A 13,195-nucleotide genomic window follows, 5' to 3' on the forward strand; every position below is an offset into this window, starting at 1 on the left:
TGTGATTATGGGTGAATTTAAGGTAGGCTCTTTTGAGGTAATGGGTATTCCTAAGTGCCCTTATCACTTTCATGCACCAATCTTACAAAAATGCGGAATCAAATGTATTACCTCTTTTCTCAACTTCCAACTTTCATGTTTCTTTTTCTTCTCCCACTTTGTCAACTACTTACACATTTTGTCTTTTTAATATTATTTATTTGTTTAATTAAAATATTATTTATATTTTTAAATAAATTACACACACATTTAGATGTGCAACACACACTAATCTATACCGTTATATAATTGAAGAGCACCCAGTTGGTGTCTTCAATTTATTAGTATGTTAATTTTTATTTTTCTAATATTTAATTAATTTCTTTTTTATTTTCTCAACTCCCACATCTCTTTTTATTTTTTTTTATTTTCTGTACTTTTTAATATTTTATTAATCTAATTAATATATTTTTAAAATAATAAAATATCAAACTGATTGTGCATGCATACGTGAGTGTGCCATATATGCTCGTTATATATAATTGAAAAGCTATTGGTAGGTGAGTATTTGTGATCGAATATTAGTTTCCTTAATTTTCAGACTCCATCTTATGATTTTCAAACTTTTCGTATTTAGTTTCCAAAATATGCATTTTGAAAATATTTATGGTAAATAACAATATTTAATAAAGATGAATGATATATTTTCTAACAAAACCTAAAATAATTTGTTCTTTCCTTATTTTTCAAATTTTAAATTTGATAAGTTTGTATCAATGTCTTTTCATTATAATAGGTTATGTCTTAATTATTTATACATATATATATAGGCAGATATGATAAAAGAAGACTTTCATTGCTTTTTACTTCTTTTGTTATCAATTTTTATTTTATGAGTTCATGAAATATGTGGTTTTTGTGTTAATTACAATTATTTTGGTTTAATTTGTATTTATCATTTTTTATGAATTCATGAATTTCTTATGTTCGAAATTTTTATTATTGATTTTTAATTTCTTTTACTATCAATTTTCATTTCATGAGATCAATAAAGATCAAAAATTTTTTCATTGCTTTTTTACTTTTTTTTATTACCATTTTTTGTTTTATGAGTTCATGAAATATATGATTTTTGTATTAATTATAATAATTGTGGTTTAGTTTGTATTTATCATTTTTTTATAAGTTCATAAAACTTATCTTCAAATTTTTTTCATTATCAATTTTCGTTTCATGAAGTAATGAAAGATCAACATTTTTTATTGTTTTTAATTTTTTATTATCATTTTTTTTGGTAAAGGTAAATTGCATTAAGAAAAATCATAATGTACAGTCATATGGCTGATGTTGTGTGCCATGGAATTTGTCATAATCTATACAAGGCTATCGTATAAATTTTATTCGGCAACTCTGCACTAAGTATACGTAATCTAATTTCGTCTAGAATAATCTTAGCGACTGTCGACGGATCTCAATTCAATTGCTGAAATTTTCTTCTATTGCGCTCCTGCCAAATCCAAACCCTATTCTCTCATCCTTCTTGTTCGCTGACTGTAACCCACTTCCCTTCTCCTCTCAAATCCCCTTTGATATTCTTACCTTATTCTTCGCTGAATTCAATGGGACATTTCCTTAGCCAACACATTGGCTATTGGAAAGCCAGTAATGTTTTCCTTCTACGGGTTCCCTTAATCCTTTTAAAAGGGGGTGTCTCTTCTCGGTCTTAATACACTGTAACCCGAATAATCTTTCTCCCCATTCTCAACCAGTGTCAGCTACATCCTATATAACTGATTAATTGTTCATGAGCAAAAGGACCATTCCCCCTCTTCCATGCGGGAACCCAAAAATCAAGGTGTTGCTACAGAAACTACTATGAAAAATGAAAAAAGGATTCAAAAAATAAGATTAACACAATTAAAAAGGAGGAACCATGGTCTTCTGTGGCTTTGATACAATCTATGAGTTGAAAATTAAAAATGAAAATAATGAAATTTGTATTATCCAATGGGTTTATTTTACGTTCAAATGATGCTGAATTTATTCTGACGTGGATGAGTACCTGTACATGTTTACATCTAATGTTGATATTCCACAATGAATATTGGACATGTTAAGTACATATAATATATCATATTATAACTAAAACCTTAATTCTTCAATAGATTTCTTTATATATGTATATACACACACGTATACCCGTATGTAAACACCATAGCTTTAACATAGAACCTAAAATACAGAATTGTGAGTTGAGGAATAGTTGATGGGAATAGTGTATTTCATTCCAAAAAGGATGTTCCAGATCCATGTACTTTAAGAACTGGCGTATCAGCTCTATAAGAGGAAAGATACATATTAAGAAATAATCAAATGCAAGCAAAGAAATGTTGAGAGATGAGCTTCTTCAGTTCCGTAACTGTACTATGAATAGTAGCACGTCCACTATTAAGCCATCACTTTTCAGACATCCATCACTTTTCAGCCAGATAACTTTTCCTAGTAAAAGAATCAGCTGGGGCTGCTTTGATGGTTGAAGGTAAATCATTGACGAGGAGAATTACATAATTATAAAAATACCCTCCATTTTTAGCAAATTACTGACATTCTATGATTGCATCCTATGATTGTGCAAGAGGGCCCATTGCGCAGGTGCAGCAGCGGCGGTGGCAGGTCTGACAGAGGGTGACGTGGCACGCTTTCATTCGAGCCACGTTTCGCCCATATAGAGGGTACCGTACAAGTATAAATACCCTCATTTATGATATTTTAAAGACGTTTTCATCACTTACTTTTACCGCCATATTTGTGTTATGTTTCGATCTCATTTTCGACCCCACCTTTTCTAACTTAAGCATCAGAGGGCCATCGCCGAGGGCTTCTCGGCTAGCCTTACGTTTGCTGTGTTCTCAGGATCCACTCCAGGTAGCTTAAAAGAAGGATTTAGCGATCACGACACGGCGATCCGACCTTGCGACCCCAATCCAGAAATCCTAATTTTGAGCGACCTACATCATTTAGCGCCGTCTGTGGGAAATTGAGAGCAAACTGAAAATGGAAGGGTCATCACGATGGGATTAACCAGTAGAGGAGACTCCAAGGAAAGGAGAGGAGAGGATGGTGCAGATGACCAGGGAAGAACTACAACGTATGATCGATGAGGCGAGCAGGAAAGCCATTGTTGAGTATGAGCGCAGGACAGTGACCCCCGCTAGAGAAGGGGATAAGCGGCAGCTGTTTCAGGAGATAGAGGCGGAACAAAGGAGAGAGGTCTCGTGAGCATCTGAAAAAGGTCCCAAGAGAACCTTATCAAATGAAGTAACTAGCAAAAGAACATTGGTTAGCAGAAAAACCGCCAGTAGACAACCGGCTATATCGCGAGCGGAGGTAGACAGTGTTCGGAAGCAGATTGAGCAACTGGGGAAGCAAATTGAAGAATTGAAGAAGAGGGGAGAGCTAGTGTCGCAAAATAGAAGCTCGCCCTTCACAAACCAAATTTTGTTGGAAGTTATAGATAGCAGTTTTCGATTCCCGGATCTACCCAAGTACGATGGGAGTAAGGATTCGAGGGAACATGTCGCTGCTTTCGATCTGGTTATGAATCTTTATGGCCAAACAGACCCGATCAAGGCAAAGCTATTTGTCACTACTTTGAAGGGCAAGGCTCAGGAATGGTTCACGAGCCTAGGTAGTGAAACGATTGATTCCTATGAACAATTAATTCACTAGTTTTCTTTTCATTTTGCCAGCAAGAGAAAGGCGAAGCGATCGGCCACCCACCTGTTCACAATTAGACAGTGGGAGGATGAAACATTAAAGGCTTTCATGGGACGATTCAATAACGAGGTGTTGGAGGTCCAAGATTTGAGGATCGACATGATGGTGAGCATTTTGATCCATGGTTTACAGAAAGGTCCTTTCGCATCGGCATTGGCACGCGACCCGCCAACGGGAACAGAACAGTTGATGGAAATGGCTCAGAAGTATATCGATAAAGAAGAGATGAACGCTATGAAAGATAATGATTGGACAAGGGATCCTGGGAGATCGAGAGGAGAAAGATCGCGAGAAGGTAAACAACGATCTAAGAGAGATCGCGAACGAAAGGGACCTTACGTGCCTCGATATCATAGATACACTCTCCTGACGACCACCAGAGAAAAAATGATGATGATGGTCGAGAAGGAGGGCCTCCTGCAATGGCCGGGAAAGATGCGCGACACCCAGACCAAGAGAAACTCCAATAAATATTGCAGATTCCACAAAGACAAAGGGCATAACACGAAAGATTGCTACCAGTTGAGAGACGAGATCGAACGACTGGTAAGGCAAGGTTATTTTAAACACTTGATTGATAGGAGATCAGAGGCGGGAGGTCGCAGTAGGTCGCGGAGTCGCGAAAGGCATCAGAGGGATGAAGCAGGAGGAAGTGGAGCACGAGATAACGCACCCACAAAAGGCGTCATTCACACTATATCTGGTGGACCCACGAATGGGGGTTCAGCGAGGGCAAGGAGAAAATACGCGAGAGAAAGCAAGCTCAAGCACAGTGAGCTAATGATGCAGGTGGAAAAACAGGACAACATCGTCTTTGGAGACGAGGATTTGAGTTCCGATACGCTCGACCAGAATGACCCTATGGTCATAAAAATGGACATCGCGAATTATCAGGTACACAAGGTGTTGATTGATAATGGTAGTTTTGTTGATATTATTTTTAGTGATGTCCTCAGGAAAATGGATTTGGGAAATGTGAGATTGAAGCCCGTATGGACACCCTTGGTCGGATTTGGAGGCAGTGAGGTCGTCCTAGAAGGTGTAATTGAGCTGCCCGTTTCGTTGGGGGAAGAACCCAAGAGAAAAACATGCATGGTCCAATTCCGGTGGTCGACAACCCATTCGCGTATAATGTTGTATAGGGACGACCAGGGTTGAACAAGTTTAGAGCAGTGGTGTCCACATATCATTTGAAGATGAAGTTTCCAACACCACAGGGAGTCGAAGAGGTTAAATGCGATCAACGAATAGCTCGACAATGCTACAACTTAGCTGTGAAGCAAGGAGAGCTAAAGAAAGAAAAAAGAAAGGAGGAATTGAACCGAGGAGAGGAGGCGAAGCGAGGAAAAATGGAAAGGATTGAACCGTCAGAAGAATATAAGGAGGTGGAGTTAATTTCAGGAAATTTTCAAAAATTGACCTGTATTGGGTCGCAGATGACTACAGAGATAGAGACAATGATGATTGATTTCCTGCGGAGCAATAGCGACCTATTTGCGTGGAGCCCATATGACTTTCAAGGTATCAATCTTGAGATTATTGTTCATAGGCTTAATATCGACCCGCAGGTTAAGCCAGTGAAGCAGAAAAAGAGAGTGTTGGGGATCGAGAGGAACAAGATCATCGAGGAAGAGGTCGGTAAGCTGCTGCAAGCAGGGTTCGTTAGAGAAATTCAGTACACGACCTGGTTATTAAACGTTGTGATTGTTCCGAAGGCGGCAGGGAAATGGAGAATGTGTACAGATTACACGGATCTTAATAAGGCTTGCCCAAAAGATCCATACCCGCTTCCGAGGATTGATCTACTGGTAGATTCGATGGCAGGGTGTGCACTGTTCAGTATGATGGACGCTTATCAGGGCTACCATCAAATTTTTATGGCCAAGGAAGATGCAGAGAAGACCGCGTTCGTGACTGAAAAAGGGGTGTATTGCTATAATGTAATGCCATTTGGATTGAAGAATGCAGGAGCGACCTACCAAAGATTGGTCAGCCGTATGTTCAAGGATCATATCGGGAGTACGATGGAAGTATATGTTGATGATATGCTAGTTAAAAGCAAGCAGGAGGGCGATCATTTAGCAAACTTGCGAACAGCTTTCGACATCATGCGATCTTATGGTATGAAGCTAAATCCATCAAAGCGCACATTTGGGGTACGAGGAGGTAAGTTTCTGGGGTACATGGTTAGCGAGTGGGGCATTGAGGCCAATCCAAGAAAAAATCAAAGCGATCATGCAGCTGGGATCGCCAAAATCGATAAAAGAGGTGCAACAATTGATGGGAAAGGTCGCCTGGCTAAATCGTTTCATAGCCAGGTTTGCTGATCGAAACATACCTTTCTTCAAAGTTTTGCGGAAGGCAAATAATTTTGAATGGAACAAAGAATGCGAACAAGCTCTTCAGGAGCTGAAATTGTATCTAACCACCCCACCATTGTTTTCTAATCCCATGGTGGGTGAAAAATTTGTATGTATATTTGGCTGTTTCAGATTATGCGGTAAGTTCGATGCTGGTTCGCGAGGAGAATGGCAAGCAAAACCCGGTTTATTATGTAAGCAAGATGCTACAAGGGGCAGAAAAGAAATACATCCAGATCGAGAAGCTAGCATTGGCTTTGGTGATCACAACAAGAAAACTGCAACCTTATTTCCAATCCCACCCCATTGTTGTATTGACTAATCATCCTTTGAAGCAGGTTATGTCCAAGCCGGATACATCTGGTAGGATGATCAAATGGGCAGTGGAGTTAGGAGAGTTCGATATCGAGTTTCAGACAAGGAATGCGATAAAGGCGCAAGTGTTTGCTGACTTCCTGGTCGAGTTCGAGGGAGAACAACCAGAGAAAGAGGAGCGGTGGCTCTTACATGTAGATGGATCCTCGACCTCAAAAAATGGAGTGGCCGGCATTTACTTGCAAGGACCGGATGGAGTTGAGATCGAGATCGCGGTGAGGTTAAATTTCCCAGCCACAAACAATGAAGCCGAATACGAGGCTCTGATTCAAGGATTGCAGATAACACTAGACAGAGGAATAAGGCAAGTAGACGTATATACGGACTCACAACTTGTCGCGATGCAGGTACAAGCTACTTATGAAATGTGCGAGTGGTCCATGACACAATACTTGGCAAGGGTGAAGGATATGATGAAGAAGTCTGATCGATGTACGATCATTCAGATTCCGAGGGATGAAAACATGCGAGCAGATGCCCTGTCCAGATTTGGATCGTTGGTTGAAGGAATTAAGGAGAGAAAGATCACGGTCATGGTAAAATCTAAACCAATAATAGATGAAGCAGAGGTTCACGTGGTTGAGACGGCTGATTCATGGAAAACACCCTTTGTTCGATATTTGAAGCACGGGGAACTACCCAGTGATGCGATCACTGCCAAAAGACTACAGTTTAAGGCAAACCGTTTTACCATGATTGGTGACGATCTCTACAAAAGAACTCCGGAGGGTATTTTATTGAAGTGCCTGGACGCGGAGAGGGCACAATACGTTATGAAAGAGATACATGAAGGCAGTTGCGGAAATCATTCGGGAGGAAGATCTTTGGCTCAAAAAATCATAAGGCAAGGTTATTTCTGGCCTACGATCGTGGAGGATTCGCTAGAAAATGCAAAAGTTGCCAGAAGTACGCCGGACTGTTGTATTCTCCTGCGACCCCGCTGGAGCCTTTGAAGGTCGCATGCCCTTTTGATCAGTGGGGAATCGACATCGTGGGTCTGTTTCCTTAGGCAGCGGCACAGAAAAAATTTCTGATTGTGGCGGTCGAGTATTTTTTCAAGTGAGTCGAGGCCGAAGCTCTAGTAAAAATCTCCAAAAAAGAGGTAATTAATTTCATTTGGAAGAATATCATTTGCAGGTTCGGAATCCCTCGCATCCTTATGTCGGATAATGGAACCTAGTTCCAAGGAAAGAGGATCGTGGCATGGTGCAAAGAGCTAAAAATCCAACAGAATTTCACGGCGGTTGGGAATCCACAGGCAAATGGTCAGGCTGAGGTCACGAACCGTACCCTATTGCAATATCTGAAGACTAGATTGAAAGGAGTTAAGGGGGCCTGGGTCGAAGAATTGCCTGGAGTACTCTGGGCATATCGAACGACCCCGCGAACGGCGACCGGTGAGACCCTATTTTGTTTGGTATACGGCAGTGAAGCCATCATACCTGCGGAGATTGGTGAAGAAACTGCTCGAGTCACCCAATATACAGCAAAGAAAATTCTCAGGAACGAGCATTTGACCTGACCATGATAGAAGAACGAAGAGATCGTGCTTATGTGAAGATATTGCGCTATAAAAGTATAATGACCCGAAATTATAATCGTCGAGTACGACCGAGAAATTTTCAAGTCGGTGACCTTGTCTTGAAAAAAGTGGAAGTGTGGAAACATGTTGGGAAACTCGACCCGACCTGAGAAGACCCGTATAAGGTCGAGGAGATCCGAAGAAAAGGGACATACATCTTGCAAGATTTAGAAGGGAAGAATCTACCGCGACCATGGAATATTCATAACTTGAAGAAATTTTATGCTTGAACACGTGTAAGCGATGTAGTAGAAATTTTACCTTAAAAAAGGTTTTTGTATTCGTCTGAAAAAGACGACCGGGAAAAGGTTCTGTACTTGTCTGAAAAAGACACTGCCAAGTCTGAAAAAGACGACCTGAAAAAGGTCATTTTGCATCTACCATCTCATTAAATTCATGCAAAGTTGACTAACCTAAAAGGTTCATAAGCGATCTGGGAAAATTTTGCATTATTCCTAACCTACAAAGGTTCATAAGCGATCTGAAAAAGAAGGCAGGATTTCTAACCTAAAAAGGTTCATAAGCGATCTGAAAAAGAACGCAGGATTTCTAACCTAAAAAGGTTCATAAACGATTTGAAAAAGAACACAGGATTTCTTAACCTACAAAGGTTCATAAGCGATCTGAAAAAGAACGCAGGATTTCTTAAACATGAAAAAGGTTCATAAGCGATCTGAAAAGAACGCAGGACTTCCTAACCTGAAAAAGAGCTTCTTTAGCGATCGAAAAATTTATTTATACTGAGGGCTCTTCAACGATCTAAAGACTATTTATTTATTCTGAACAACATGCATGAACTTTATGAAAATCTTACAAAACGACCCGAAGAGATTATCGGTATTCTGAAAGTTTCCTCCAAGTATATAAAGCACATAATTGCTAGGAGTTCGAATAATCAAAAAGCGCTGATATCGCTTATACACTTACAAAAGATGGAAATGATCCCTAGAGTTATCCATCAGTTCAAAATAAGATCTACAAAAGCTGTTCATTCGTTAACATATATCAAGAGATAGGAAAAGGGGGTGGTAGGTCATTCATCAAAGGCAGAAATTCAGAGAATTCATCAGTGGGTTTAGGGCCTGGGGGATAAGGCTCGAGGTTTCTATCCAGGGAGACATCAAGCTGTTCCAGGTCGAAACTCTCGGCAAACCCATCAAGCTTTTGGATTTGGCCTTGGCACTTTTCAAATCCTTCGATCATTAGATCCGAAGCTTGATTCTCCACAGCTTCCCTGAAGGTCCTTGATCTCAGAAAATCCCGAGCACCGTTTAAGCGAGCTTCACTCATCATATCTTGAAATTCTCAGCTCTGCAGAAAAAGGGCTCTACCTTCCGCTATGCCTTGATCCCCACCTTCCGCTGATCTTTGTTCCCGACCGGCTTCCAAAGCAGCAGCACGATCCGCTAGAGCTGAGAGCTTGGTCTCTTCCAATTCTCTTTCAGAAATTTTCAGTTTGGAAGCGAGCTCCCTCTTCTCTTGAGATTCTGCCCGTAAGGATTCGATCAGTTCTTGCTCCTCCAGAATTTTCTTCTCCATCTCCACAGTCTTTGCCGCGAGAAGGATTTTGTCATGCCTCCACATAGAGCCTTGGAGGGAGATATGATGGGCAAAAACCATGGCCTGACAACAACAAAATTAGTACTTAGAATTTAAATTTGCAAGAGGACTGAGATTGTTTGGTTACCTGAGTCATGTTATGAGCGAAATGCTCTTCGAGGGAGGTGAGGGAGGTCTGTGCAAGGATCACTTGATCTCGTTCGAGGCAGGCCGCCTTGTAAACTTCCCATGAGTCCTGTCCAGCAAAAGTCCGAAGAACGCTGTTGTTCTTGGATATCTTCCAGTTAGGGATCCATTTTTCCCCGTACATCTTGGCCCTTTGAGCGGATGAAGGTCGCTCGTCTCTTGTCCGTTGCCACGCTGCTTGAAACGTGGCAAACTTCTTCCTGTTCTCAGGCTCGGTGACACGATCTGCAGCAAGCTTAGCCTCGAGTCGACCCTGCTTAGTCGACCTTGAAGAAGGATCACTCCTACTTTCCGTCGGCTCGGTTGGCTCTACCTCTGGGATCGGACTCCTCTTTTCCTTTTTTGACCGCGATCCTCAGAAATTTCTACCACCTCAACCCGCTCGTCCAGTGTCTGATCTCTTACTGCAGTAGGAGTTGATTGTTGTTCAGAGGCAGTAGCGTTTGGAGATGGGGTCGGGGTTGGAACCCGTTCTTTGAATTTTTCCTTTAGCTGCTGCTGTTGCCCGCTTGAGCTCACGGTCAACAAAGGGGGTTACTGTTCCCTTCTTGGCTCTGGTCTTGTTCGCAAGTCTTGCTAGCATGATTTCAGATTCTGCGAGATAATAAATTGTTAGAAGCTATTTGAGAAAAAGAAGCAAAACGAAGGAGATCTATGAAGTCACCTAAGGAACTTTTGACCGGGATAGGAGCAAGGGAGAGGCCCGCGAGCTTCAAGACCTTTTCCTGTAATAGTACTTTTGGAAGGTACCAAAACAGAGTGATATAGTTTATGAGATCGCTCTCGAACCCCTCCCCAAATGTAACAGGTTTTGGTTTAGACTCGCTCCAACCTAAGTTGAAATCCCAAGATTGCCCAGGGGGAGGTCGAAGAAAGAAATATCTATCACGCCAAGGACCAACGTTGGATCGCAGGTCGTCCAAGAAACGACAGTCCTTGCGTGCGGTTAAGTAGAACCAACCAGTCTCCCCCGACCGCTTGGAAGCAGTGATATTGTATAAAGACCAGAAATTGTCAAAGGAAGGGGGCAAGTCAAGATGTTTCATAACTATGATGAACATGAGAATATGGCTGATAGAATTGGGGGACAACTGCATGGGGCAGAGACCTAATTGGACAAGGATGTTATTTACTTCGCGGGGTAATGAAAAACGCAGACCGACATCTAAATGAAGCACGAAAAAGGCACAATAACCCTCTGGGGGCTGATGCATACGATCAAATGAACGAGGAATTTTGATATCATAATCGCAGGGATGTAATATTTTCTTTTTAATGCTACAAGAGTCGTTTTAATGATGCTCGCTATTCCTAACCATGATTTTTGTTGCATCATTTCAGTATATTTTTGAAAAACAGGGGTGTCATCGGATTCATCTATCTCTTCGGGAAGATCAGAAGGTTGAGAAATGGAAGCAGTAGGATCGCGGGAAGTGCCTGCGGTCTCCCTAGAGGAGGTTGTGGACGACCCTGACGACGAACTCGATTCTGAGTTCGTCGTGGACTCGGAAGCAGACACATGAACAGAACCGCTCCTAGACTTAGAAGACATGATATCAAAAGTTGGAACAAGAAAGGATGAAAAAATACCTGGAAAGTGGAGATAGTTCGCAGGGAGAGGTCGAATGCGATTAGTTGGAGCGGTAAAAAAGGTTCAAATGCGGGACTATATATTGGGGAATATTTGTGGCGACGCGCCATTCCACATTCCATCAGATGGAGACACGTGGCTTAGAATAGACGGCCGAGACATCCCTCCCAACGGGCATGTGACTGTTCACTTCCCTTAGTGTCATTAATGGCACTAAGAGAAGTGAGGGAGTAATGATGAGGAGAATTGCATAATTACAGAAATATCCCCCCATTTTTAGCAAATTACTAACATCCTATGACTGCATCCTATGACTGTGCAGGAGGGCCCCATTGCGCAGGTGCAGCAGCGGCGGTGGCAGATCTGACAGAGGGTGACGCGGCACGCTTTCATTGTAGCCACGTGTCGCCCATATAGAGGGTACCGTACAAGTATAAATACCCTCATTTATGATATTTTAAAAACGTTTTCATCACTTACTTTTACCGCCATATTTGTGTTCTATTTCGATCTCATTTTCGACCCCAACTTTTCTAACTTAAGCATTGGAGGGCCATCACCGAGGGCTTCTCGGCTAGTCTTACGTTTGCTGTGTTCTCAGGATCCACTCCAGGTAGCTTAAAAGAAGGATTCAGCGATCACGACCCGGCGATCCGACCTTGCGACCCCGATCCAGAATTCCTAATTTTGAGCGACCTACATCAATCATCCAGTAATCTCATTCTTGTTAAGTTAATAACATAGATCCTCTAACCAGTAGTATTCAGGCCATTTAGTAAAAAGTACATCATTTTAAGATAAAGAAGAATCAATATAAAAAGAGGCATACCATTCCCGTCCAAGTTCCATTGCACATCCAGTAACCCAAAGAAATATCAGACCATCAGTTTGTAATGCAGGAACATTAAGAGTGCGCATCTCATCATCAGCCATAGTTCCATACAGCAATTCCATATGAATATCCCAAGGAGGATCAGCCATTATAACTCCAAATTGCCCTAAAATATCCATTCGAAATGAACGTATGTCACAGTTAATCCATTGTGGCCCTCAGCTCTACTTCCAAGCAATAGTGAGCACTTTGAGGCTTCAATGGCTTGGGAGGGGGTAAAGTAGCTTGACCCATCATCATAGGTGATACGTCCGAAGTTTAATCCAGCTCATAATGGACATACTTGCATGTCTATCATCAACCCAAGTATCAGTAATTTGGTTTCAACATGTAGCCAAATAAATCTCAATAGGAAATGAAATAACAATATAAGTTTACCTTCATGTGACGGCAGGTATCAAGAAATGAACAATCCTCCAAATTCACATCAGTATGTGCAGCAACTATACGTTGAAAATGAACCTAAATCAAGTGAAAGATTTAGTAGATACGATATAATCGAAGTCACTTCTAGAATCTTTGTAGTGAAAAGGGTATATGTAAGAAACAAATCATCCAGGGTATTCTATAATTTTATACTGAAAATAAACAAATGATTGACTTCATCTACAGTAATAAGAGAGATTTCCTCCAGATAAACCCCCTTCACCAATAGAGACAGAAAAATAGCTCTACACTCACCTTTTCACAAGCAATGAAGGAACCCGATTGACGTCGGCAATCTTCTTTTGTTAATGCGGAGCAATATTCTTTCACAGAGATCCACCTTTGCTTTTGAACTAATACAAAATCAGCAGAATTTATAGTGATAGTTAGATTGATACCTGATAGACCAGCAACAAGTGGTTTCAAGAATGGTAAACAGTATGTATATGCTCCGTATAGACAAGAAA

At 41.1% G+C, this 13,195-nt stretch overlaps 2 protein-coding genes across 2 annotated transcripts; both read left to right on the plus strand.

Annotated features, from left to right (window-relative positions):
- The first annotated feature begins 3,096 nt into the window (after positions 1-3,096).
- Positions 3,097-4,914, plus strand: LOC105164512 (uncharacterized). Its single transcript, XM_011083165.1, has 3 exons — positions 3,097-3,254; positions 3,327-3,653; positions 3,729-4,914. The coding sequence occupies exons 1-3, from the start codon at positions 3,097-3,099 to the stop codon at positions 4,912-4,914; spliced, it is 1,671 nt and encodes a 556-aa protein (XP_011081467.1).
- Positions 4,915-6,265: 1,351 nt separating this feature from the next.
- Positions 6,266-7,444, plus strand: LOC105164513 (uncharacterized). Its single transcript, XM_011083166.1, has one exon. It carries the CDS (start codon positions 6,266-6,268, stop codon positions 7,442-7,444), a length of 1,179 nt encoding a protein of 392 aa, XP_011081468.1.
- The last annotated feature ends 5,751 nt before the right edge of the window (positions 7,445-13,195 follow it).

The sequence above is a fragment of the Sesamum indicum genome, linkage group LG6 (genome assembly GCF_026168435.1).
Source record: "Sesamum indicum cultivar Baizhima isolate 11 linkage group LG6, ASM2616843v1, whole genome shotgun sequence".
NCBI lineage: Eukaryota > Viridiplantae > Streptophyta > Magnoliopsida > Lamiales > Pedaliaceae > Sesamum > Sesamum indicum.

What these genes read in the sequence shown, in the direction of transcription:
- LOC105164513 (XM_011083166.1), top strand. Translation starts at nt 6,266, where the DNA reads ATGCTGGTTCGCGAGGAGAATGGCAAGCAAAACCCGGTTTATTATGTA.
- LOC105164512 (XM_011083165.1), top strand. Translation starts at nt 3,097, where the DNA reads ATGGTGCAGATGACCAGGGAAGAACTACAACGTATGATCGATGAGGCG. An exon ending in GAACAAAGGAGAGAGGTCTC is followed by an intron (nt 3,255 to 3,326) that starts GTGAGCATCTGA and finishes ATTGGTTAGCAG; the next exon opens with AAAAACCGCCAGTAGACAAC. An exon ending in AAGGGCAAGGCTCAGGAATG is followed by an intron (nt 3,654 to 3,728) that starts GTTCACGAGCCT and finishes TCATTTTGCCAG; the next exon opens with CAAGAGAAAGGCGAAGCGAT.